Source organism: Zootoca vivipara, chromosome 5 (genome assembly GCF_965207765.1).
Source record: "Zootoca vivipara chromosome 5, rZooViv2.hap1.1, whole genome shotgun sequence".
In the NCBI taxonomy this organism is placed as follows: domain Eukaryota; kingdom Metazoa; phylum Chordata; class Lepidosauria; order Squamata; family Lacertidae; genus Zootoca; species Zootoca vivipara.
Genome location: NC_142588.1, coordinates 58,669,858 through 58,697,169, shown reverse-complemented (window position 1 = coordinate 58,697,169; position 27,312 = coordinate 58,669,858). Strand labels below are relative to the sequence as shown.

At 40.9% G+C, this 27,312-nt stretch overlaps 2 protein-coding genes across 6 annotated transcripts in view; one reads left to right on the top strand and one right to left on the bottom strand.

Annotated features, from left to right (window-relative positions):
• ARMC8 (armadillo repeat containing 8) overlaps positions 1-9,068 on the top strand; it is a 56,269-nt gene extending 47,201 nt beyond the window's left edge. For all 5 annotated transcript variants that reach the window (XM_088669721.1, XM_035132693.3, XM_035132691.3 and 2 more), the window contains 7 exons: positions 222-314; positions 603-752; positions 2,537-2,632; positions 3,364-3,459; positions 3,976-4,048; positions 5,249-5,342; positions 7,020-9,068. In XM_088669721.1, coding sequence (XP_088525847.1) covers positions 222-314; positions 603-752; positions 2,537-2,632; positions 3,364-3,459; positions 3,976-4,048; positions 5,249-5,342; positions 7,020-7,053 — 636 coding nt within the window. In that variant the 3' untranslated portion in view covers positions 7,054-9,068. The remainder of the gene's footprint in view (positions 1-221; positions 315-602; positions 753-2,536; positions 2,633-3,363; positions 3,460-3,975; positions 4,049-5,248; positions 5,343-7,019) is intronic.
• Positions 9,069-13,195: 4,127 nt separating this feature from the next.
• AGXT (alanine--glyoxylate aminotransferase) lies at positions 13,196-24,340 on the bottom strand. The gene is made up of 11 exons (XM_035133904.3): positions 23,550-24,340; positions 21,844-22,036; positions 19,949-20,013; positions 19,613-19,713; positions 18,760-18,830; positions 17,939-18,023; positions 16,818-16,913; positions 16,259-16,328; positions 15,192-15,287; positions 14,427-14,555; positions 13,196-14,044 (listed from the first exon to the last, which is right to left on the bottom strand). Exons 1-11 carry the CDS (start codon positions 23,814-23,816, stop codon positions 13,937-13,939), a joined length of 1,281 nt encoding a protein of 426 aa, XP_034989795.1. The 5' UTR covers positions 23,817-24,340; the 3' UTR covers positions 13,196-13,936.
• Positions 24,341-27,312: the final 2,972 nt, after the last annotated feature.

Genomic DNA, 27,312 nt, shown 5'->3' with positions numbered 1-27,312 from the left:
TCAATGGATCTCCTCTTAGCACAACTTAGTTGGTTATCACCCCATATTTCTAAGCTGTGTGATAAATCTCCAAACTGCAAGCAAACAACTTAAAAACCAGCGTGCATTTTATAGATTGGCACCTAAAAGTAGCATAATTGTATTTGCATGTATGGCAAATTTATAACTGAGGTTATAAAAAAATGATTGTGGTTTTGTTTGTTTTGTTTTTGTCCTGATAGCCTATTTTAGAATCAGGAGCCATAGAACTTCTCTGTAGTTTAACCCAGAGTGACAATCTTGCCTTGAGGGTGAATGGCGTTTGGGCCTTAATGGTAAGAATTAATGTTAATTTGATAGCTATGGCTGCACCCTGTTTCCTTTCCCCAAGATAACATCACAATTATGTTGAAAATGGGATCAGTGGGAAAATCTTAAACTGAAAGTCTTGTTGAGCCCTAGGATGCTTTCAAGGATATGGAGAAACTTGCTTGTTGTTCCTTGTACATTCATTGTACATTATAATTGTTTCTATGTATGTAGCAGATTGCAACAGTCTTTGTAATGAAATTGGGTCCTTTTGTGAAAAATGGGATGATTATTTTTTTATCTATTGTCTTTAGAATATGGCATTTCAAGCAGAACAGAAGATCAAAGCAGACATCTTAAGAGGCTTGAGTACTGAGCAATTATTCCAGTTACTCTCTGATTCTGATGTAAATGTACTAATGAAGACATTGGGACTACTTAGAAATCTTTTGTCTACTCGCCCGGTAAGTAAAATAATGAACCAGCATTTTGATTTATTTTATTTTAAAAAAAGTATTAGTGGACAGTTCCTATAAATTGATTTCACTTGTATGATTACATACTCCTGGCACTGGAGTGAGGTCACAGCACACACCTTCATCACAGCTTGAGAATAGTTCTTGAATAACCTACAATATAAAGAAAGCTATGGCAATGACTAGAGCAGAGGTCGGCAACCTCTGGCCCACAGAGGCTGTTTATTCGGCCAACGAGCCGCCTGCTTGGCAAGTCCCCCACGCGCTGCGCTAAACCGGTGAAGGGACTCGCTGAGTGGCATTTGTGCACACGCAGATGCCAGAAACCGCATCTGCGCGTGCTCAGATGCCGAAAATCGCTTCTGTGCAAGCGCGATTTTCGGCTTCCGGGCATGCACAGAAGCAATTTCCGGCGCCCCGGACATGGGCAGCGCAGCACCGGAAATCACTTCTGCCCATGTCCAGCCCACGGACAATCGTCCGTGGGAATGATCTGGCTCATGGCCGGAAAATTTTGCCAACGCCTGGACTAGAGCAAAGTGTTTCCTAAATCCCACATCCTCTGAGCTTTGTGGAGTAAAAGCTTTCTCAGCTGAAAGTCATAAACAGAGGGATCATTCTTGCGAGATGCAGTATTTTGTGAATCAGGCTGTAAATACAAAAATATTTATCTTTAAAGGAAGTTAATCTTTGACTTGTTACATATCCATGGTAGAGACTGTGGAAATATTGGTAGAATGCTGAAAATAGCATGAATTGTTGTTGAACTGGTATATGATCTTAATTGACACACCAAATTACACATGATTATTGCTCATTCGGATCCTTCATGGAATGTTGGTGTTGAGAGAGATCTTAAAAGTACAGTAGTTAAACAGAAAAATTCTTCTTAGTTATGAGAATAAAAGTTGCCGCAGGTTACTCTTTATGAAATTATCCAGATTACTTTTAAAACTTTATAAGCAATGAGCTGGATTCAACCTAATACTTGTGTTAGCAGGAGCCAGCACAATGAGTCCTACTAGCACAGCAATGCTTTCCCTCCCTCGGTTCCACCTGCTTCTGGTTCTTGGAGGGTCAGGAGAACCCCTAGAGCAGCACATGGAGGAAGAAGAGAGGAGGCTGCTCCATCAGGAAAGCAGAAATTCTTGCCTTGAGGAAATGATCTCCTTAGAATGCCACCCAATATCTCCAGATCTGACTAATTCAATTGTGAGAAATTTTATTCTTTAAACGAAGTGCAATGTAGACTTTAGGGGTTGCATTCAACTAAACTTTACTCAGAATAGACCTGTTGAAATTAATGGCTGTTACTTAGTCATGATCATTAATTTCAGTGGGTCTGCTGAATAAAACTTATTTGTATCCCCCCTATATACCCCTTTTAAAGTCATCTCCTTTCACCTAAAAAACTTGATCGGCTTCTAGAAAGCTGTTCTGTGTAATGAGCCCACTTTTAAATTCCACCAGTTTCCAGGAGAAGCTTCTAATTCCTTTGATTTGTTAAAGAAGCTAAATGTACTTTGCAGGATTTGTTTGACGGTAGAGGGATGTGGTTTTCCAGCGTTATTAACATTTCCTTATTACAATCCTTGCCAAATACACTAACTTCAGCCTCCAGATCAAGCATGAGGGAAGCCCAGCATAGAGTGCATGTGTGATTGCCTTGTGCAATAAGAACTCTGTTATGGGTTGTGTGTTTTTTTTAATGAAATTTGTCTGACGTTTTAAAAACTAGTTATTTGCTAATGCTATATTTTGAAACTTGGCAGCACATAGATCAGATAATAAGTACTCATGGGAAGCAAATCATGCAAGCAGTGACCCTCATTTTGGAAGGAGAACACAATGTAGAAGTCAAAGAACAGGTATTTGTATGCATTGTTTGTCTTTGATCATACATATATAACGTAATAGGCAGGATGGCAGGGGGTTGGACTGGATGGCCCTTGTGGTCTCTTCCAACTCTATGATTCTACCTTTGTTGAACAAAGTAGATATTATGTCTAGAAAACCTGGATGTTTGCATAAATCTTATTGGTAACTTCCAGACATGCAGACCTTGAAGGTGAAGATTTAAGGGTTCTGAAGAGTTCCTCATCCTTCTTAAGGAAAAAAAATCCCACAGGCAGAATTTCTAAAACTGACATACATATTGCCAGGGAAATGTTGAGACAGCAGGAGGAAATAAGCAGGTTGATGCTTTTAGCTTGCTGGGGCAGAAACTTAAGTAAGAAAGCAGTGTGCTAGTAAACCTAGTAAAAACAACAACACCCTGCAGTGATTTATTTATGTGAGGAAGGAGAGAGGCCCTGATGATAGTTGCAGGGGACAAATGGGACAGGGAGCAAGTTCCCTCTCTACCTTTTCGCCCTGAAACCATTGTAGGGGCTGGCAAGGGGTCTCTGGAGAAATAGTGTGCTTGCCCCAGGACCCCAGATCTCACACTAAATTACCTTTAGGAACACTGTGTGGCCTCACTTAAGTAACTATCGAAACTGTCCTTAACTATCGAAACTATCGAAACTGTCCTTATAACAATTGACTGCTTTTTCAATGCCTTTTATTGCTGTCCTCCCCTTCCCCCCCCCCCCTCCAGACGTTATGTATACTTGCCAACATAGCAGATGGAACAACAGCTAAAGAACTTATTATGACAAATGATGACATCTTGCAAAAAATAAAGTATTACATGGTATGTAATTTTATTGAACAGGCATTTCTGCCATTCATATACATAATCATTTGCGTAGGGGCCATAACTCAGTGTTACCTTCTGTATGTGATCTAACATAATCAGTGGCATCTCCCATTTAAAAGGCTCTCTGATAGTACTTGAGAGCACTATATGAGACTCTGGATAGCTGTTGCTAGTTCAAATAGTGATTCTGGTAGCTGGGTCTGACATACTATAAGACAGCTTCATATGTTCAGGTAAAAAGATGGGTTTTCTACCTTTTTAACAGTTCAGAGTGAAATACTGATTTTCTTTGTGGCTCTCATTTAGTTGCACAATAGGAACTTCACAGTTGTCTGCAGAGTTTTCCAGAGCACAAGATCTTAATAATGTATTCCCTCCTCTTGAAGGGCAGTACCCTCCTTATACTGTGAATGTTGTTTCTGATTGTGTGAAGGGTGGTAATTTTGAGAGAAACGAACACATTTTAAACATTTAATTCTAATATCTAAACCCCTTTCTGTTCATGTTTAGAGTCATTCGAATGCTAAACTTCAGCTGGCTGCCATGTTTTGTGTATCTAATCTTATATGGAATGAAGAAGAAGGTAAAATATACTTATCTGTGCTGTCCCTAAAATGTTTTTCAAACCCTGTATATTACTTCCAGAAGTGTAGGGAAACCCCTTGAAAGACTCTTAATTTCAGGGAAGGGGAGCCCTCGATTTAGCCTGCAGAGCGAGGAGGAGAGGAAGGGAAGTTCCTTTTGCATAGATGGAACTCCACCCAGGCAGGGTTAGATACAACACAATATTGAGATCCACATATGAAAGCATTGCAATAGAGTTTATTTACACCACTATTCAATTTATAATTTGAAAACCCACTCATTTGGGTTTTTTATAACAAAGTCTTCAACAGAACCTGTGCATCAGGAAATCAATATCAGCAGAACATCAACATATAAAATCAAAATTGTTTTAGATTACCAGCACATGTAATGTGTTATGTTCCTGTCTTGCTCTTCTATGTATCTGTGCTAGGACTGTTCACATTAAGTCACATATAAGACATAAGACACATTAGTTAAATATAGGAAATGCTTTCTACAGAATTATTGTATAGTTGAATTTGGACATTGTAGTATTATTGGCTTGAAGAAATTTTGTTAAATAGGAATTTTCAAGAATTATCCTTCATTATTACAACAGCAATGATCATTTGCGAAATACTGGAGATTAGAAAAAAAATACTTAAATTAGAAGCATGAAATAACTATTTTTATTGTTTATTGGAAGAGTAAAATGCATTTATATTTATATATTTTATATTACACCTTCCTCCAAGAAGCTGTTCACTTATTTCATTTACTGTAATCAACTGTCAAATGTGTATGGAAATTAATAATAATGTAAGTTTATAATCCTCAAAGTCAATAAACTGCAACTGCAAAATGTACAATTCTCCAATTCTCCTAGTTGGCCCAGTGACACAGATCTGGTTTATCTCCTTTGAAATGGAGTTTCAGAAATAAGGGGCTGCCACTAGAAGGGCCTGCATTCTAGTACTGACTTGCCTAATTGATGGTGACTTAAAGAAGGTCCTCATCTCTTAATCCTCATTCACATAGCGAACACATGGGATAAGATACTGCATTTTTGTGTGTGCACATGGGAGCTGGAGCTAAGTGGTATTCTGGCTGTAAGAATTCTTTGCATAGGATTGTATTACATTCCTTGCAACATTTTAGTTGTTCTTGACAAACAAATGGAACATATCATTAACAATATGCAGTGTTTTTGTCTTAGGTTCCCAAGACCGTCAGGATAAACTCAGAGATATTGGAATAGTAGATATTCTACACAAATTGAGTCAGTCATCAGATCCAAATCTTTGTGATAAGTAAGTATAAAACTATTCCAAAACCAAATTTTATGGAGCTTGGTAACTTTTAACTCATTGCAGTGGTCTATGCAGATAAGATTAGATACTTGGACTTGACTGTGCAGAGCTGTTAGTGAAAATGCACTTCTTGTAAATGGGATTTTGTTACTGTTTAATTTTCCTGCAAACCTTAGAGTTGCCCCATGTCTTTCAAAGATAGTTTAATCAGCATGTCTGAAATATTACAGAAGATATAATTTTGATTTCATATCCTACAGGGACAAGTTCTCCATGGGAGTTTGGGCTTTTCCTCTTTCAAACAAAGGCTGAAATTTATATACAGTGGTGCCTCGCTAGACGAATGCCCTGTAAGATTTTTCGCTTAATGAATAGGTTTTGCGATCGGAGGTTGCCTCGCAGACGACGAGGTTTTCTATGGCTGCCACTTCGTCTTGCGAAGCGTGGCCATAAAAACCTCCGATCACAAAACCTAAATTTGTCTAGCGAAAGGGGCATTTGTCTAGCGAAAGGGGAACTAGCTGTAGGAAGGGAAGAAGGCAAAGGAAGATCAGCTGAGAGGCGCTGACAGCTGTCAGTGCCTCTCAGCTGATCTTCCTTTGCCTTCCTCCCGCGCTGCAGCTGGTTCCCCTTTGTGTTCTGCTGGTCTCTACCGGTTGCCGCGAGCAGTGAGGGGCAACTGGCAGAGACCAGCGGAACACTAGCGTGGGAAGAAGGCAAAGGTTTCCCCTCTGCCGCTTGTCCGATCCAGGCGGGAGGCGGAGGCGAGGAGAAGAGCTTCTCCCCGCCGCCTCTCGATGCACGCAGCCGGCATGGGGCGCAGCTTCAGAGGTTTCCGAAGCTGCGTCCCATGCCGGGGAAGGCAGGCGAGGTGTCGACCGGGAGAAGAGCGCTTCTCCCGGCCGCCGCCTCGCCGCGCACAGCCGGCATGGGATGCGACTTTGGAGGTCTCCGAAGCTGCGTCCCATGTCGGGGAAGGCAGGCGAGGCGACGGCCGGGAGAAGAGTGCTTCTGCCCGCCGCCTCGCATACAGCCAGCATCGGACGGGGCTTCGGATACCTTCTCCGAAGCCCCGTCCCATGCTGCCGCCAGTCCCCAGAGCCCTTAGGGACGCATTAAGTTTCAATGCATTTCTATGGGAAACCGGGACTCACTAGACGAAAAATTCGTTGCACGAATTGACCCGTGGAACGAATTAAATTCGTCTAGCGAGGCACCACTGTACCTTTCTGGCATGTCTTTAGGCCTCCACAAACTGTAAATGGGCAGTGCAAATTATTAAAGGGCGATCTAAAAGCCTGCTTTATTGGAGTATCCCTTTCTATTATTCCTCTATTTATCATATTTAACTGAAGTATCGTTGGCTTCCTAAAGCAGTCACTTGCTTGAAATACTATTGGTGCAGAAGCTTCATAAATCTCAGTAAAAATTCTCCAGTGATTCTTGGTTTATAGTGGTTGATTTCAGTCCAAAACAGACTTTTAAGGAAACAGTTAAATTTTTTGGACAAGCCATTAGAGAAGTTCAGGAGAAATGTCGATTAATTTTGTGAGAAACTTCATTGACTCAGTTTTCCACTACTGCAGTTGGCTATTTGCATAGCGACACTGTTAAAGATCCTGTCTTTTATAAGTGTACTTTTGTCATCCCAGTGGCTGACAGTGTTTTTCCTTACAGGGCAAAGACAGCACTCCAGCAGTACCTTGCATGATCAAAGACAAGTCGAACTGTCCGTACAACTCTCAAAGCTATATAATAAGGAATAACAGGAAATAGCCGCACCTAATTCCTTATCTTTTGCACAAGGCACCTTGGGCTGCGTTTCTCTCAGGTGCAGGGAGCTGCTTGGCAGGAGCAGTTTAAGTGATCAGGTCTCCAATGCACTTGAGGACTTTATTGAGGTAGTTCCTTTACTCAGAGGACTCTTCTGGGATTATTTTCCTGAGCTACCTGAACTCTACTAGAACAATCAGTCATCTTTTTTCCTTTGGGCCTACAATTTTCTGCTTATACCACAGCCAGTTGTGGCTGTGTCTGGGTGGGTGTGATACCTCAGAGCTTTTGTTTTCCTTTTTGTGTTTTTTCTACAGATTTTCAAGGGTTAACCATTCTTTGCTGTATGAAAACTTTAAAGAATTATATACGATTTGAATTGAAATGTTATTTAAAAAGTTTTGTCCCATGAAGTTTATTTTGATCAGATGAATGTTTTTAAGTAAAATATATGCATTTGTTAAACCTCAGCTTAATGTACCTGTACTTCCTCTTTTGAAACAAAATGAAGTGACATCTAGATGACTGGTAGCACATGTAATAATGTGACTTAACGCTAGCCTCCTACTGCCGTGTGTTACTAGCGCCAGCTCCCTGGACTTGGGAAAGCAAAATTCAGAGAACCCAAGGTGGAGCCTTAAGTACACTTGACACCAAGGTTGAACTTGTGGAAATCATACCTGCTGGCTTACCCAGCAAAAAAAACAAACAGTCCCTGTGCCAGTGCCACTGCTGCCTCAGAGAAATTACACTTGTTAAAAAAGCTCTGCGTTGTTGTTAGATGACTTGAAGCTGTGATGATAGATTGATTAAAGTAAAACAACAACTGGCGGCTGCTGTTTGAAACCATGCAGTGATGAATATGAGAGGACAGCCCCACAGAAGATCTGGGTGAAAAACAGACACCAAATCTTTTTACTTTTTTATTTTTCCAGAAGTGCATGTTGATGGGACAAAACGCTTCCTCCAGCAAAAGAACAAAATGATTAGTAGGATGTTTTCTATTCTGCAAAAAATGCTTACTATCTTCTTTACGCCTCTTGGTTCACCAGTAAGTTTTCTGTGTGTCAAGGGACAAGAGAACCAGTCTGAGGCTAATCTCATTTCACTCACCAGCTTTGGTCATCCCAAACTTTTATTTATAATTAATAACAAGGCACATCACATTTATAGTCAAAGCAAAGGTTAGAGTTTGGGCTTTTGGCTGGGAAGGTTAATAAACTGAAAGGAGGCTACAAAACAACACCAGAATTTTTATGTAAGTCTTTAATGAATTGCTTTACTCTGAAAGGCAAATAATAGTGATTTCAGGGATAGTAGTAAGTGATGCCATTTCTCAGTGTCATTGCTACAAGCTTGTTGGGGTTGGACTTCTGCAGGTCTGCACGGTGTGCGCCCACCTGCCAACTAGTACCTCAGAAATAAAGCCTTATTTAAGTCATTAACGTGATTGTAGCCTTAATAATACTGAGAAAAATCACTTCCTTGTTGGGTTTGTCCAAAGCCACTCCCTAGAAATAAGGGGTGGGAAGAAGGGAAGGCTCCCTCAGCCTGGCTGCTGCTTTTGCACTCTGGATTATTATTACACCTGCACTTCCGATATTGCTGTCATGCCTCCATCACTCATATGCATATCCACTTACTTTGAAATATAGATATGCCTAAAACTGTGTTGAATACAGCTGAGATGTGCAAATTTTCATCTTCACACTTGAAGGTTGCTTTTTAATAGTGTGGCCCGATATGTGCGAGAAGGATATAAACTATGCTAAGACAATCTGGGTAATATTGGGGAAAGGTGGGTGAAATATTAGGATGGTAGGTGATAATGAAGTGGCATTTTGCACTCAGTGAAGCATTGTGAATACTTTTTTGATGTTGCTATAAATATGTACAAATAGAAAACACTGTAAATAAAAAATGACCTTTTACTGGAGAACATATTTAAAATGACTTGGCCCTATTGATATGGTTTTTTTCCTGACTTGAAGGAAAGATTACAATCTTAGGAAAGGCAGTAAAACAGGTTTATGAACAATTAGCTGTACACTTAGTCTCTTAGACAACTATTCTAAAGATAACTAGCTTAATCTCAAATTCTTCTAAATGTCATGATGTTCGGGCTCATAAAACTACAAATGGACACATTGAGTGAAAATTATTGCTTTTTACTTCAAATGCTTTGTTTATAATTGCTGAGAAACTAGGAGTCAGTTGTGTAAATCTCATGGTTTGGGGGGGGGAATGCTTTGAATGCTTGCGGAGTGCTGTAATGTAGGACAGAGTTAAAAAAAACCAAGTTTGATTCATGTCACAAAGCTGTTCATACTCGTTCTCAGTGCTTTTTTTCTGGGGGTACGCAGTGGTACGCATACCCCTAAACATTTTGTGAATCTTTGTACTTTTGTCCATTTACTGTACAGTCATACCTCGGTTTAAGTACGCCTTGGTTTGAGTATTTTCAGTTTTAAGTACTCTGCGGACCTGTCTGGAACGGATTAATCCACTTTCCATTACTTTCAATGGGAAAGTTCACTTCAGGTTAAGTACGCTTCAGGTTAAGTACGGACTTCCGGAACCAATTGTGTTTGTAAACCGAGGTATCACTGTATTTATTTTTCCCAATTTGAACTATAAAAGGGTGATTTTCTTGTGTCAAAATGAGAGTACCCCTAAACTTTTTTTAAAAAAAGAAAAAAAGCGCTGCTCGTTCTATTCTGATCCATACTACACCTTCTCTGGTGTATCCCCCCATTTACCTCTTGCAGACATCCAAGCTGTTTCTCCTCAGTTTTGCGAAATGTACAGATGACTTAAGCTTTGTGAATATGTATGATAATTCAAGACCAAATAATCATTAAGGGAACATTTTTATTTGAAGACTCTTAGGAACTTGAAGTGACCCCAAAATTTTCTGGTCCACCACTTACACCCCAGGCTGCTTGAGCCATTATATTCCAACTCAACTGAACACATATAGTCCAAACTATAGTATCTTGAAAGCAGGGTACAAAAGTGAAAGAGGTGTTCTGTCCATTCCAGAGGCTGAGATCCAGTTGGTGTAGTTGAACAAACTGACTAGATCCTGGGCATGGTGGAGAAACTGACCTGAGGCTCAGTATATCTTTCTCTTCAAGCATACACTTAGGATGCTGGAGATTAATCTAAACCCTTTCAAAAGAAAATAGTCCTGGCCCCACTACCATAAGTTCACTTTTAAGTCTTCTCTCCCTATAATTTTGTTCTTATCTATCAGATTTACTCTTTTTCATGCATAAGGAACCAGCATCTTACCGAAAAGAAATTCAAAATATAAAAGCCTATTAAACATTTTAAAAAGCAACCTAAAACAATGACATGTAGCAATCCCAAATAAAATGCATGTTTGCTGGACAGGGTGGGGCCTACACAGTCTTCTGCCTTCTGTACAGGAGGAGGCGCCATCTCCCTTCCCAAATTGATCCTGACTCTCGTCCATGAAGATTTGGGCCTGATAGGCTGTCATAGAGGCTTGTCTTCCTGCTTCTTTGGCTGTGTTTTTTAGCCAGTTTACTGCCTTTTTTCACCCACCTCTCCTCTCATTTTTCTTTTTACTGTTGTTGTGAGTGTGTTTGTGGTTTGCTTTGAGTGTTTGAATTATATTTTTACCTCAGAACATTTTCACTTTTTTTCATTCCAGCTCTAGTCCCTTCTGGGATAAATTAGTGGCTACAGAGTAGGGGGTGGTTTTTTGTTTTTGTTTTATGTGTACAGTGTCTACTTGGCCACATTTCTGTGAAGTAGCTTCTGGAGTTTTTGGCATGTCCTGCAAATAAACTAGGTAGCAGCAGCATTTTCAGAACAGGCTTTGACTACGCAATATCTGTGAGTGCTTCGGGGGGGGGGGGTGGAGTTTTGTTTTGCAGCCTCTTACACCATCTGCCTGGGCTTTCCAGATCACCATTCTCTGCTAGTTCACCCAGTTTTGGCCCCTGCCTTTTTTGTTGGGCATTCCAGCTATTCCCACTACCCAGATCACCCATTGTCCCCATATTTTTGGCAACCTCGCCACACATTTTGAGGAAGTGGATCAGCTGTGAGGAGGGTTCCTTGATAAATTGTCTAGGCGGGAGTTCCATTTTGGAGCAGGGTTTTCTCCACACATACCCGCCATCCTTTATGCTCCATTCTGCTCTGTATTTTGACAGTTCCCTTGGTTTTTATAGTTGGTCTGCTTCCATTTGGGGGCTATTGGCCTCATTGACCCCCTTCTTTAACACTCTGCAGAGACAATATAATAATAATAATAATAATAATAATAATAATAATAATAATTAATAATAATTTATTTATTTATACCCCGCCCATCTGGCCGGGTCTCCCCAGCCACTCTGGGCGGCTTCCAACAGAAATATTAAAATACAGTAATTTATTAAACATTAAAAGCTTCCCTAAACAGGGCTGCCTTCAGATGTCTTCTAAAAGTCTGGTAGTTGTTTTCCTCTTTGACATCTGTTGGGAGGGCGTTCCACAGGGCAGGCGCCACCACTGAGAAGGCCCTCTGCCTGGTTCCCTGCAACTTGGCTTCTTGCAACGAGGGAACCGCCAGAAGGCCCTCGGTGCTGGACCTCAGTGTCCGGGCAGAATGATGGAGGTGGAGACGCTCCTTCAAGTATACTGGACCGGGCCATTTAGGGCTTTAAAGGTCAGCACCAACACTTTGAATTGTGCTCGGAAACGTAGATCTTTCAAGTTGTGTAGATGTAGATCTTTCAAGTTGTGTGGGCACTGTTTCTTTTGGTCTGAGGACACATGCTGCCTCCTTTTTTATTTCTGTCATTACTCCTCCCTCAGGAGTTGTTCTCCTACAGGGGTCTGCTGGGGGTGAACTTTTATTTAGACTCCCAACATTTCTGCCTCGGGGGATGGGACTGTGTCTAGAGATAGGACATTCCTCTCACTTCCTTTGCTGGAAGTAAGGGGTTCTGGAGGGTTGTCTCAAATCGGTGTGTCTGTGTGTGTCTTTGGGGCTTTTTAGGGTTTTGGTGCCCCTTATTTGACTAGTTGCATTTTCTCAGCCTGGGGTATCCTTTCCTTCCTGTTTTCATGTTTTCTCTGTTGATTGCATATTTGAGTGAATTTGTTTAGCGGTGTGGGGTTGTCTGCTCTGCCACTTGATTTGGTGAGGGAGATGGCTTATCCCCTGAGAGAGGAGGCAGAGAACTGTACGACTCAAGGTGATGTATGTAGGTGTCTTCTCCATTTTATCCTCACAACCCTGTGAGGCTGGGAGTGAGTCATGAGGGAGGGTACAGGAATATTTGCGTATTTCCCTGCCTTTGGAAAGCAATTAACAATATGTCTCTTGGAGGAACAGGCAGACACTTAACTGCAAAAATCCATCCAGCCTAACACCTATTTTACTCAGAGGTACTGCGTCCTGGGACGCAGGTAGCGCTCTGGGTTAAACCACAGAGCCTAGGGCTTGCTGATCAGAAGGTCGGTGGTTCGAATCCCTGTGAGCTCCCGTTGTTTGGTCCCAGCTCCTGCCAACCTAGCAGTTCGAAAGCATGACAAAGTGCAAGTACCTACAGCGGGAAGGTAAACGCTGTTTCCGTGTGCTGCTCTGGTTCGCCAGAAGCGGCTCAGTCATGCTGGCCATGACCCAGAAGCTGTACACCGGCTCCCTTGGCCAATAACGCGAGATGAGCGCCACAACTCCAGAGTCGGTCACAACTGGACCTAATGGTCAGGGGTCCCTTTTTCCATTACCTTTACTATGCAAAGTATAGAGGTACTATGCAAAGTTCTCTCATGTTCATTTGCCATGATAGAAATGAAAAGCCTACATTTGTAGGTCGGGGAGGTGGAGAGCACAGCAGCAGCTCTTTCTGCATCTCACTTTCAGTCCTACTTAGAGGAACAGCTTCCTTTTGCTTTTGTGTATTCAGAGAGAACTGGCAAAACATGAAATGAATAAAATTATCTTCTAAAGTGCACTTCAGGTCAGAACACAAACAGTGTCTAGTTCGTTTTCAATAGCTTAACATTCATGGGAAAGTCCCAAAGGTGTAAATGACTTAGACTACTAGGCATCAGTTGTGTATTCAAACTTCTTAATAGCAGCATGGGGTGGGAGAGTTGACGTTTATCATATTGTACTTTGTACAGGTAGGTTAGGGATAAGTCTTCTTTTTAAACTTGGTCTAAAGCTAACATGCAGTCATATATTGGGATGATCCCCCCCAAAAGCTTTAATCCAATTTACTCTATTGTCCATAGGCTAGGTACATGTTGTAGCCTTTTCAGACATTGGAAGGTGGCATAATCACACCATTGATGCTAAAGGCATGTGTGCACTCATTTTTTAAGCTCTTCAAAACAGTTTAAGAGCTGTTTGATCAGACTGAAAGTGCATGCACTTCACAGTAAGTTATGGCTTTTCTTCTGAAAACTAGCATCTGGTTCCATCCTTTGTGTTTCTTTCCTTATCCTTTCAAGACTTTTTCATACAATGATTCAACAGCAAAATGAGAGGCAGAAACTACAGAGGCTCTTCTATTTACATACCTTCAGACATAGGTGTGAGTTTATAACAACTTGCACAATGGGAGCACACATTTGTAGAAGAAAAATACAAAGGGAATAACAGCACTAGTAAGAGTGCACAGTATAGCATGCAATGAAAACAAAGTTTACTCTTGTGAATTGTAAACTATAGGTACATTATGGAATAAAGAAAAGGGAAAGCACTTTTGTGGAATGTGCCCCTGATATCTTGCATGTCCTAAGTGTCACTGACTGCTCCGGATCTTCTGCGTAAAAAACATTGGGGTGAGATCTTACAGCTTGTTCTTGAGACAGTGCTGGAGAGCATCTTCCAGAGCATGGAGGACTCTGTCAACATTGTATTTAGTGGAGTTATAGCCCATCAATCCTATTCGGAGAACCTAGTGATGAGATAAAATAAAAAATCAAATAAGTGTTCTACAACTCATTCTCTTAGAAGGGCCCATCCCTCATCTTAGTCTAAATGAGAAAGCAATTGAGTTCAGCATCTCAATGGCATGGAAACCATGTAAATAAGGTTAATACTAATTAGAAGTATAAATAACTGATTCACTTCTCTTTCCATTCCTCTGCATCAGAGGCTAAGGTGGGGATTACATGTTTGAATATTCATCTGCTTTCACACACAAAGCTAAAGCAGTAAAAGCCAGGTTTGTGGGGAAATAAAATATTTACAAAATGCTTTGCTTTTTGTTGAAAACCAATCCTGTCTTCAAACACCTTAGTTTATTTTCTCATTTCCTGCCCCGACACAGTATCTACCTTGCCTGCAGAAACACCCAGTCCTCCTGAAATCTCAATCCCATGTCTTTTCATAATGTAGCCAGTGATTTCCTTCCAGTCATATCCCTCAGGTACGAAGACAGTGTTGATTGTTGGAAGCCTTGCATCCTGAAAAACAAAGAGAATGAGTCAAAGGCACCCAGGTAATTTCTGAATGCATGTAAATGCTTCAGTTTCCCAGGATTTGTAGCAAGCTGCACCATCTGGATGAAATGCCCTCACCCTAATGCCCTCACCACACTGGGAATCTGCACTAACTGACCATTTGTGGTGAGCTTGATTCTGTGCAAGGCTAGAGAGAATGGTTTTTGAGTATTAAAAGTTGGCTTCATATATGTTTCACATTCCGTCCTGTACATTTTGGTTTACCTATCATTTCTGGTTACATGTTGATTGGTGCTGAAAAGTGAGATGCTCATACAGTAAACGATCAACTATTCTGCTTTCAAACTACATTCAGCTGTAGAAACACTATTGCCTTAGCGCCACCCTAAGTTAATAGACTGATTTTGCTAGAACAAAGTCTCTCTGGTTTATCTCTGGTTCCCTTCTCATATCTCACTATCCTCAGTATATAATATTCAACAGGCCTGCAATTACTGTCATTGTCTATTCCTTTCTCCATCCATCTCAAAGCAGGTCCTATAAAATGCAGCAGCACACATACAACTTAGTTCTCTTGTTCACTTCAATGGTGATTACTCAGCACAGAATGTTGACTAATTATTGTGGTTTGCATCCTACCGGTTCTTTCACAAAGAGTTGAAGGCCTAACTTCTGTAGCCCTGCACACAGGTCCAGGCTGTTCTCCTTGTGAAGCTTCCAGGAATTTTCTAGCCCCTGCATACAAAATGCACTTTTATTTTCATGTGTAGAAAACAAAAACTATTTCAAATGCAGCTATCTCTACATAGCAGGCATATTATATTAGGATGGGCACAGTGGATGGGTATCTAACTAAACAGTTCTGCTATCAAAAGTACCTTTGACTGCAATGGAATTTCCTCTCTTCTCATGTGCCCCCTAAATATGTTATTTGGTGAGCAGGGAGAGGAAGTTGTGTTGTGCAGCCAAAAGTGTATGTGCTAACAGGATTATTTAGTTGGATACTACCCTTTCATCTTTAAAAATGATAGGTTAGGTTTGTAATTGAGATTGGCTTTGTCAGTTCTGACCAGTTAGCACCCAAAAACTCTCTAAAATTAGTATGGTACTCATTTGTTTATTGGGGTCCACATCATACAAAGTAATATACTCCTTACCAGTTGTGAATAAACCAAGGGCTTGCTTAGAAAGTAAGACTGCAGACCTAACCATGTCTATTCAGAAGTGAGTCCTGTTGAATAAAGTGGGGCTTACACTCAAGTAAGTAGGGTTAGGATTGCATCTGGCAATCATCAACCTTCAGTAGTCCTCATTCTGCTTCCAGTCAAGAAAGGGTGATACTAGTTCTATATTAGTTTATTCTATGAGAACTAAGGTGCTTTATACGTTATGTAGCATTTCCCCTCATAATTTCACAAGTGTTATAACCATTATTGCTTCCGGAAAATCATATAGGGGAGACATACTTTGGGACGTCCTGGATGAACATTCAGGGCAAAAATTAATCTACTACACCTTTTAGGAACACATTGACTTCTTTTGCATTGTAAGTTTATTACTAATGGGGTCATGGCTAATATGATTGCTGGATCCACTCTAATATGCCCATTCTTAACTAAGCAGCAGAAATATATTGATTTCAGTATCTTCCTTTTTTTCTCTACTACTTCAGCCTGTAGGCCTTTCAGTCTCCCACACTGACTGACCTTTTCTGCAAGAATTGCCAAGCCTTCTCGCAGACAGAAAAACGTGTGGATGGGTGCAGTATGATGATACCTGCAAACATACATGCAACATGTAAGGGAGATGCTCAATTTGCATGGACCAATCTATCAGAAACCACTTCACAATATATATACTACCTATCAACGCCCCCCCCCCGTGCCAAAACAAAATAGTGACAGGAAAGGGAAGCAAGGAAATATTGTCATATTCTCAGTTGAAGTCTATGTCAAACTACGTGCTGCCCAGTGCTTGTTTTTGTGCTTTGAATGACTCATTGTAAGCAAGCAGCAAGTGTGCTTTCCGTCTCTTTCTCTTCCCAAGAGTTGCATGGGAGAGAATGAGCTGTTCCTTGCCATATTTCCCTTCAAAGCCTTTTCTCTTACCCCACCTGCTTTCCCAGCCATATGATAGAAAGATTGGGGGGAGGAATGGTAGTGCAGATCTGCTGCTCAATAATGGTCCAGGGCCTAGTCCATTTATGGAGACCAGGAAACTACTTTAAAAGTGAGGAGAATGAGAAGCCATAGAATTAGCTCTCACTTTCTTGGTTGATCATTGCAGCCCCAGTATTGAGCCAGCTCCTCCATGTCCAGATAAAAAGAGGTTGGTTTTGTCTTCCTACTGTAAATCTTCTTCCTGACAAAATGGAAATGCAAATATTGGGTCACCTGAAGGAAATCTACCAGTGAATCACATTCTTTGTGTACCTCCTACCCCTAGTAATTTTGCTTTAAACTGCACAGTTCTGCATCAGTAAAGGGGGGGGGGAAACGACGACTGGCTCTTCAGATGTTGAACTTCAGCTTCTGTCATTGCCAACCATTAGCCATGATGGCTGAGGTTGATGGGGGTTGGAATCCAACAACTTATTTAGTTTCCACATAGACTAAATAGTGCCAGTGTGTGTGTGAAAGAGCAATGGAGTGGCAGTGCCAGAACAGAACCTGGAAGAGTCATAGAAGTATTGATTTTCTCTCCATGAGAATCCAGTACTTTGGCATCAAGGAATCTATTAGAAACCCGGTGGAGGAGCAGACTATTGGAGCAGTAATGCTGTGAACTTTCCATCTCATGCTGAGCCTATGTGTATATCAATTCAGCTTCAGATCACAAATGCCATTAGTCTCCAGTGACTTTCATTCCATGGAAACCGCTCACAGTTGGGAGATTGGGATGTATATAATAGTATTGCCCAGTGGAATTGATTCATTTGGGATTTTCAATGCCATGTGGCCTCACTTAGCCCCTTTGTTAGAAAGAAGCAGGAAAATGTAGATAATATGAGGTGCTTGAACCTGGAGCTTGCAAGAAGGTACAGAGGTTGAATTCTGTGAAGTGTGGGGTTCACTTAGTTCAGTGAGTTGAACCCAAAGAATGGAATGGTAGGAAAACACCATGACATTTTTGATAATTTGTAGAGTTTATGCAGAGCATAAACAAGCTGTTGCAGAAGCTGACAAGCATTTTTGGATGAACTTCATTCTCTCTCAACACTTTAGTGCCAAGGTGTAAAACAGTTATTTGGTTAACTGAGGTCTTTAGGAGGAAAATGAGCCTCCTATCATTTTCCATATCTCAATGACTGTCTTCTATAAAGCACTGACTTGCCTAACATCCAGTTGGAAAGAACATCTCCCCAAAACAAATATGTTTTTGCTTACCTTGCTCTCTGGCTGAAAGAAATGGGTGAAGCACCAGGTGGTGCATTTAAGACTTTCTGGGAGCCTGTGTAGAGGATGTCAATTCCTGTGTGCTCAGCAGGGGAGGAAAAAAATTGTTAATAAGCGTTCCTCCACTATGGCAGATGTCATGTTCAGTTCTGTACTACCAGGATTCTTTGTGGAAAGTTGTGGCAATTAAAAATGAAATAAAGCCAATAAAAGTGCAATATGTATAGAGCAGTGGTTCCCAAATGGTGGCCTGTGGACCACAAGCTTCCATTGCATGTCTGTAAAAACACAAATAATCATACAGCACCTCATACATTACAATTGCTCTAACAGGCAGGAAAATTATTAAGTGGTCTGCCAAGACCCTCAGCCATTTTCAAGCAGTCCATGGGAAGAAAATTTGAGAAGTTAGGCAAGATACTTGTTTGTTGTTTATTACTAATGTCATAAATTACTTCTCCAACCTGGTGACCTCCAGGTGTTTTGGATGCACTTCTTGCTGGTTGGGGCTGATGGGAGTTGTAATCCAGAACAGGACACCAAGTTGGGGAAGGCTTTCCTATACTTAGGGAGAAGCTTGGACACTAGTTTCATATTTACCTACTTGTCCTCTAAAATGTGGCAAAGGCCAGAGAGCACGTTCTATACTATCTTTTGTATTCCTTTTCTCTTAGCAAATACACATCTATCTTCTGCCTTCTCCAGTGATGATGAAGGAAAGATGCAAGTTATTCCGATTTGGAACCTCAAACCATTTCTACATCAATGATAAACATTTGTGTTACTATGACAGATTGTTACATCTTGCTCACCTTGCTGGTCCATAAGAATTGGAGCTCCACCCAGTGATGCTACAGCATCCACCAGCAGTAAACAATTATATCTAAAATGAGGAAGGAAAGAATAGAGATTTAGCATGCTAAGGAAGGCAGGGCTTAACTTGCAAACAGGTCATCCAGATCAGATTTCTCTCTGTGCAAGTGCACTACCACACATTCTGTTGTTTTTATTGCTATTTCACTGATAGCCATTGATGCCAGTTGGCATAGCTTGGTGGAATGCATCTGGGCTGGGTTTCTCTCTCCCCCCACTCAATTGGTCTTCCCCTGCTGCTCTCTCTTTTCCATTCTGGGCAGATGTGGGCATCCAGGAAGTGCACAAGAATGTAAGAGTAAATGTTAGTATCCTTATCCAACTAGTTACCATGTTTCACAATGAGCAAAATGGAAGCTTGAACTTTTTTCTGTGGTTGACTGAATATTAATTTTAAACAAAAAAAAATAAACACTGAGGTTTGAGTAAGAAGAAAACTTAGTTATGCTATATTAAGAGAGGTCCAAATGCACAGTGAACAAGCAAACAACTTTCCAAAAGATATAGTAGATGTGGAGCTCCTTGTGTCTTTCATTTGGTTTAAGCAGTTGATAACAGCTCTCTTATTCAGATTTTCTAAGCATAGGGAATCTTTGGATTTAGGGAAAAGAAAGTGTGGTACAGCAGTAGTTGGAGGAGAATGCCGGGGCAATTAACAGAGGCACAAGAGGTTCACAATCCACACTAAGCTGAGGTTTGGGTGGGCCCATGGTAAATCAGGTGGCTTAGATTGCAGCCTTGAGGCCTTTGTTTCTGAGGCAAATAAGTATTTGACCTCCATGACCCACTGACCTGTGACAGAGTTCTCCAAGGCCATCCAGGGGCTGAAGCACTCCAGTGGAGGATTCTCCATGAGTGATGAAAAATAAAAAGGGAGCATGTGTCACTAAACCCTAGGAGAGGCAACAGGAGGGAAAAGAGTCAGACAAGACAAACAACAGGGGAGGAGTAGGTAAACAGTAAATTGCTATGAACTGGTTGTCCCAACTATCTACATAAGAAAGACACAGACTGCAGGTTTCACTTAGAGCTGTATTTATGTATTTAAATTATCTATACAGTATACGTAATATCCTGCCTTTCAGGATACAAGCTGCTACTTTCAGCTACTTTGCTCACACAACTCACCTTCTCTATTTCTTCTAGAGTGAAACACTCTCCAGGGGCCGTTACTAGCTGATGAATGTCTGCTCCTAAAAAAGGTAATGAATTACAAATCATGTTACTTGAACTTTGTTAAAGGAGAAGGAAAGGGCAAAACTGTTCCAATTAGATAATAATAAAGCCCTTCTGGGGGAAGGTAGAATATAATATTCTATTTTTTTATTATTATATTTATATCCTACCTTTCTACCAAGGAGCTGAAAGTGATGTACATGGTTTTCCCCACTGGCACTTCAATTTTATCCTCACAATGACCCTCTGAGGTAGGTTAGGCTGGAAGATAGTGACTGGTTCAAAATCACTCATAGAGTGTATTTTTACTGGGTTTCAGTTTCCTTGGATTTGAAAGAAGAGGGACTGACTAAGCAGCTTTAGAGGCTTCACTTCACTAGTTTGGATTTTGCTGATCCCTGAAAAGGAATTAGGCATGTGGCTAATAAGAACTGAGTGTGTCTCAGTGCACCCTGAAACTATATTTGAAAAGTGGTTTGGACCAGGAGAAATTACAATCTAGACATAGGTTGAAGACTCTGGATTGTTGATTCAGCTGACTGGTTATTACAGTGAGCTCCTTTGACGGCATTATGATGTCAGGTGATTTGAGAGGTATATGGTCCTGCCCACCTGTCAAAACTGACCTGCAGTGAATGAATCAGCTCTTGATCAGACCCTTGGTGTGAAAAAGGTTCCCTACCTCTGATTTAGCTCAACAAAGTCCACCAAAATAGTCAATGCAAGAGAATGCAAGTTTTAGGTTTAAGGGTGGAGTACCATTCCTGGTAGGGATGCGGGTGGCACTGTAGGTTAAACCACAGAGCCTAGGGCTTGCTGATCAGAAGGTCGGCGGTTCAAATCCCCGTGACAGGGTGAGCTCCCGTTGCTCGGTCCCAGCTCCTGCCAGCCTAGCAGTTCGAAAGCATGTCAAAGTGCAAGTAGATAAATAGGTACTGCTACAGTGGGAAGGTAAATGGCGTTTCCGTGTGCCGCTCTGGTTCGCCAGAAGTGGCTTTGTCATGCTGGCCACATGACCTGGAAGCTGTACGCCGGCTCCCTAGGCCAATAAAGCGAGATGAGCAATGCAACCCCAGAGTCGGTCACAACTGGACCTAATGGTCGGTGGTCCCTTTACCATTCCTGGTGGACTGATGGGAAGACAGCAAATCACTTCTCACTTGGGAGCAGTCCACAACAAGTTATGTTAAGAGAGCCACAGACACTTCTGTTTGACATGAGTCATGTATTAACAAGTACATAACAGCACCTTTGCCAAAGTCCATTCAAGCTCCAGAGTATATGATGATTAAACTTGGAGAAGGAAAGAAGTGTTTGATTATTAAAAATAAACTGGGAGGAATTCAACTTTGTGTTAAGCTACAGTCCCATAGTGGTGTACAAGTCGCACTAGCAGAATGGCATGCAGAAGAGAAGGTTCTTGTGGCTTGGTTGCACAGCAGATTGCAGTTGCCCCGATACATCCTGTTGCACTGGATTTCATATATACAACCATTATTCTCACCCTTACATGAGTGGTGGTGGTTGGTGTTTCAAATTTTGTATTCAGTATGGTTTTACAACTCTAATAATAATAATAATAATAATAATAATAGTAATAATATATTATTTATACCCCATCCATCTGGCTGGGTTTCCCCAGCCACTCTGGGTGGCTTCCAACAGAAAAATACAATACAATAATCTATTAAAAATTAAAAGCCTCCCTAAACAGGGCTGCCTTCAGATGTCTTCTAAAAATCTCTAAGTTACTTTGAAACATTTTATGCAGTAAGCAATGAATAAATGAAATAAATAATACTATAAAGGAATGCTAGGTTTGAAGGAAAAGGTTCCAAAAAGCATACCAAGTCTTTTGGCAATGTCAGTTGCACGTTCACCCCAAAATCCGTTCATAGCTATGAGCACTTTGTCTCCCTGTTCCACCATGTTCAAGAAGGCTGCTTCCATGGCACAATGGCCGGTGCCACTGACAGCCAATGTGAGAGGGTTCTGTGTCTGAAAGGCATACTGGATTCCAAGCTTGATCTCATCCATTATCTGAGGGCAACAGAGAAGATAATCAGTGTTCAAAGAAACTTTGCCAAGGCTGGCAGTGCAAGTGTATTTATGTCTGTGGATTCTGACAGTGGCATTCATAGGAGGAAGAGATAGCAATGTGGCACCCATTAAAAGTTTCTATACACTTTGATGGACAAAATACAACACCCAGAAAGGGCTGAACAAAGTCCAAAATACTGTTATGGGAGAGAATACTCCCACAGTAGAGTAACTCAGCCACAGTTGAGATCCTGCTCTTGCTTCTTTATTTCTTTACATCATATAATACATTGATTACTCTCACTTTATGAACAGCCATGCTCCTGTGTAAGTGGAAATGTTGAATCCTAAAGCCTCACACACCCTGATGAGAATAAGTAGGTTGTCTGATAGAGCAGATTTCAAGCGTCATAAATACAGACGGAGTATTTATATACAAGTCCTCTCCTGGAGCCTCAAAATGCAGGTCAGCGTGGAACTCCCCTGTTTCTTAACATGGCTCTTAGCCAGATTATACACAGAAATTACATGCCTCCAATTTAGTGATATATTTGCCTGCTACTAGAAGATTGGAAAAAAATTTAAAGTGTATTTAAGAAATAAACATATTATTGGAAAGAATTAATAGAAGTTTAGGAGGTACAGGGAGGTTGTAGAAATAAAAAAATGTATAGATAAATATTGATATTGAGGTGTAGTTATAAATAAACAGCAAATGTGAGATATTGTGTTATGATATAAGATAAGATTAGAAAAAAAGAATAGTTATATGGTAAATAAGGTATAAGAACAAGATTTAGAAATTACTAAAGAGGATTTACAATGTAACACAGTTGGAAGGGATATGAGGAAGTCACCGATATTAGAATAGATATATGTTGAAGTTTTGGAATTTTTCTTTTTATTTTTTTAATGTTTTTTGTATTTTGTATTTTTTGTATTTTGTATTTTTTGTATTTTGTCTGCTTTTGTGTATTTGTTTGTTACAAAATAATAAATATATTTGAAGGAAAAAAGATATATTTGCCTGCTACTAAGCCTGGGATCACTCCCATGAATAGTTAGCAATCCTTTCTGGGTAATGGATCTCAAAGGAATATCTGTCTTCCTGGCTGACATACAGAGGAATAAGCACCATGAGATCTAAATAGCAGAAGTTTGTCTAGAATTAAAGAGTTGGGTTTTATATATGCTTAGTGGATCTAGATCAGAGGAAAGCCTGAGACTCATATGAGCTCAGTGGAATCATGTTCTTAAAAATGGGGAAATACCCAGAAATAATAGTCCCATCACAGAGGAAGAAAATCATGCTTCTGGTTATCAAGAAATTCTGTGGCTAAATAATAATGATTTTCCATAAATCAAGATTGTATTAGTTAAGAACATTACTTTTGATTAAAAAAATTAATCCATAGACTAATGAATAATTAAATAGTCAGGGTGATACTTGAAAGATGGAAAAGCATTAAGTAGAATCTGAAGCAGGAGCACACAAGGAATTAGGATTTCTTACCTGGATCATCTCTTTGTGGACGTGTCCTATGAGCTGTCGACAGCCTGCAGACAAGATCCGGGGAGGGCAATTGGAGGGCCCAGGGCCCAGCAACAACCTGTCTGGAACAGACAGTGGCTTTAGCAGAGGTGCTGGAGGTCGCAGACATAGGTTTTGAGAAGCCATTGTGCGGCAACACTGAGTTAAAACTTGAGGCCGCCGAACAGGAGTCCAACCTGCTGCTTGCAGCACTAGGAGCACTCTGCTCATCCCTGACCTTAAATACATGGCACGCTGGGGTTGAGCAAAACAAACAGATCTTAGATCAGATAAATGCTAGCACACCTCCCTCTTGTTTCTCTCCTCTTCTGAAAAATCTTCCAGTGACTGTCATTGGTCTCCAGGGTCCTTGTGAATATGAGCTTATCTCTAGAACACAACCTCCAACTTACTTACTCCTTGGTTTTCTCCCAGAGAGTTCTGTGCTTTCTAAAGCCTTTGGCCTTCCTTGCCTGGGAATTCTACACCTGTTAGAAGCTGGAAAATTAAATATCATACAAACAAAGATCTGAAGGAGACTTATTTTCCTTGTTCTTTGGGCAACACAGAGAAGCTTCCTATGCTGCCTCAACTTCTGTAGAAGTTGCTTCCCTCACAGAACGGAGAGAAACTGGACAACTAGACCATTATATTTGGTTCTGTCCGAAATCACTGAAACTATATAAAGTTGGAGTTTTATAGTTTATTCTTTATTGTAGTTGTCTAACACTGGCATGTTGAGCAGTCACTGGTTATAGTTTGCCAGGAACAGTGAATTCTGGATTAATAATGGGGTTAACAAGTAACTGTGCCTGCCTGCTTATTGGCAGAGCCTGACTGAAGAAATCTCTCCCCCCCCCAAAAAAAATAGGGTGATCTGTGTGTTATTCCATGCTACTTTTTTGCCTGACCTGCTCCTCCTTCTTTTCCCTCTGACCCATTCTGTGATCCAACCTTCAGCTCTGAAGCTTCCCCTGCCTCCGACTGTTGCCCACAAATCACTAGCCCCCTCTCAGACACTACCCTTCTCCCTGTACGCACTCGTCAGCATCCTGCCAGTCCCTGACATGTATGGGAACTGCAGATGAGTGGATCTAATAACTGAAATAAGTACCATGCAGACATATTTTAAGAGCAGCTGGTACACAGAGGTATACTGCTTCTGAATGTTGAGGTAACCAGGTAACGATAAAGCTGAAAGTGGCAAAAGGCAATTAATAGGAGACAAGCAACAATTCACTACACACAACTGTGTCCTGACTGTCATGTAGTCTGGAGACAGATGCTACAACTTCACTTATTGTTTTCTTCTGGGCCGAGTAATATAAAAATGTAAGTTGCACATGTTCCTTAAGATCACAGTAGAGCACCTTTTAGCTGTCAGTAGACAATAAAGGTAAAGGGACCCCTGATCATTAGGTCCAGTCGTGACCGACTCTGGGGTTGCGGTGCTCATCTCGCATTATTGGTCAAGGGAGCCGGCATACAGCTTCCAGGTTATGTGGCCAGCATGACAAAGCCGCTTCTGGCGAACCAGAGCAGCCCACGGAAACGCCATTTACCTTCCCGCTGTAGCGGTACCTATTTATCTACTTGCACTTTGACGTGCTAGGTTGGCAGGAGCTGGGACCGAGCAACGGGAGCTCACCCCGTCGCGGGGATTTGAACCGCCGACCTTCTGATCGGCAAACCCTAGGCTCTGTGGTTTAACCCACAGTGCCACCCACGTAGACAATAGCCCACTGTAAATATCTTTATCTTGCTTTCCTCATATTTCTTTTTTAATTTCCTAATGGGTTCACTTAATCTACAAAGAGTTTCAATGTGCACTGCAACAACTTCTCTATGGCCAGACCACAACTATTTTTGTGCTTAAAAAATGTATGTAGCTGAGATGCACGCATTTGTGCCATGCCTAGTCCATATTACAGTTTTCAGAGCTCTCATATGACGGCTGAGCAACCTCCCTGCCTTCCACCCCCTGCCCCTAGCTTCAATCCAGTAATAGAACAATGGTGACCAGACAGGAGGGGGCAGAACTGGCCAAATTCTGTAATACAGTAGTTTGAACTTCTGAGGGCCAAACTAGACATTAACTTCATGAATGCAATTAGTGTAAATAGTAGCTGAGCCTGAGCAACCTCAGCACAATGAGGGGAGAGGAAGTGGAATTCTTTCTGCTTCACCAGAATCACTGTAAAATTCCCTTACAAGGCAAGGTCCTATTTCTAGACCGAGGTGATGAAACCTACTGTATTATATCTATTGGCTGTGATCAGCATTGGACTGGGGCCAATGGGACCTCCAGACAGCCATTTTATTGAACATTCACTCTGATTTGGTTTTCACAAAGATGGCAGGGAGGTTAGACAACACCAACTATTAATTCAACATTCATTCTAATTTGTCTGAGGGGAGGTTAGACAATGTTGCATCAAACAATTGTTTTTCCAGGGCATTTCTTCATCACTTTCCTTTTAACAAAATGTTTGGAGGAAGGTTTGTTGCACAAGAGCAATCTTCAATTGCACCATCTGAATGCCATTATCCTACCAGAAGATAGCAACAGTTTCTCTGGTTTCCCTTCGCATTTTCAAGGAAGCTCACTTTGCATCAGACCATATACTGTACTTCATTCTGAGAATCTGCCCTTTTACAGGGACAACTTGTATTTCTGTGATATTAAGCCCTCTAATGTTTTGTTTAGCATTTTTATGTACCATGAGCCCTTGCCAGCTAATAAACACTAAGGTCTAAATGCTCTGGCAGGATGTATGTTCTAGCATAGCACTGTCAAAGAAAAATGCTGCCTTTTAGTTTTGACAAAGTGATTACTTTGTTTCTATGGATTTTCAAATTAAGTCAAATAGGAGAAAAATAAATTATTCAGGATTGCTTGGCTGGCAGTGGCAGTCTTAAAACCTCATGGATGTTGCAAGCAGCGCACTGTGCCTCATTTTGCATTCAGTATAGTTTGTATGAGAGAGGACTTAAAATATGGAACCCTCTAATTCAGGGGTAGTTTAACTCCAAAGTCCAAAAAAACTCAGTCAGGATGGTCAGGAATGATAGGAGGTACAACATTTGGAGGACTGCAGGTTTCTCATCCTTGTTCTAAATGTTAGAGCAACTGCAATAATTGAAAGATGCACAATTCAAACACATTTACTTGACATCCCATTTTGATCATATTCCAATCAGGAAATCAATAGATCATACTTTGATTAAAGAGTTATATCAAAAGCCTCTTTATCTAATTTCTAAGCTCATAGTCATAGTGAAAGAATACTTATTCAGAACTCATCATTCTTTGGCATATTACTGTACACTGTGTTACATTAAATTTGAAAATCAGATCAATAATTTGCAAAATAAACACTCTGAGATGAAGCATCAAGAGCTGCAAGATCACCCAGACCTTTTTTTCCTGTTCCCCTATCACCCTGATTTTTTATTCGCCTTATTTATACTTCTGGAAAGCAAGAAGGCATGAGGGAGTGGCTCCAATAACTTTTTACTGTTCCATTGTTGCATATCCTTGACATATCAGCTGGAGTTGTTGTTCCAGTTGTAGAAAAAGTCAGAAAGTGTAGCAGCTGCTCTCACTGAGACAATAGACTATGTGATTGCAGTTTATTCTTTATGTTACTCATCCTCGGACTGCTGCAAATAAAACGTTTACAGCTGCAAATAAAACGTTTTAAATGTGTTGTAAAGTGCAATATACAAATGTGACACTAGATGG

Excerpts from the sequence above, each read along its gene's own strand:
- AGXT (XM_035133904.3), bottom strand. The coding sequence starts at position 23,816 with ATGTATTTAAGGTCAGGGATGAGCAGAGTGCTCCTAGTGCTGCAAGCA. Across the intron at positions 22,037-23,549 it reads TCCACAAAGAGATGATCCAG|ATAATGGATGAGATCAAGCT; the intron begins GTAAGAAATCCT and ends TGTTGCCCTCAG. Across the intron at positions 16,329-16,817 it reads TGCAATGATCAACCAAGAAA|GTATCATCATACTGCACCCA; the intron begins GTGAGAGCTAAT and ends GTATGTTTGCAG.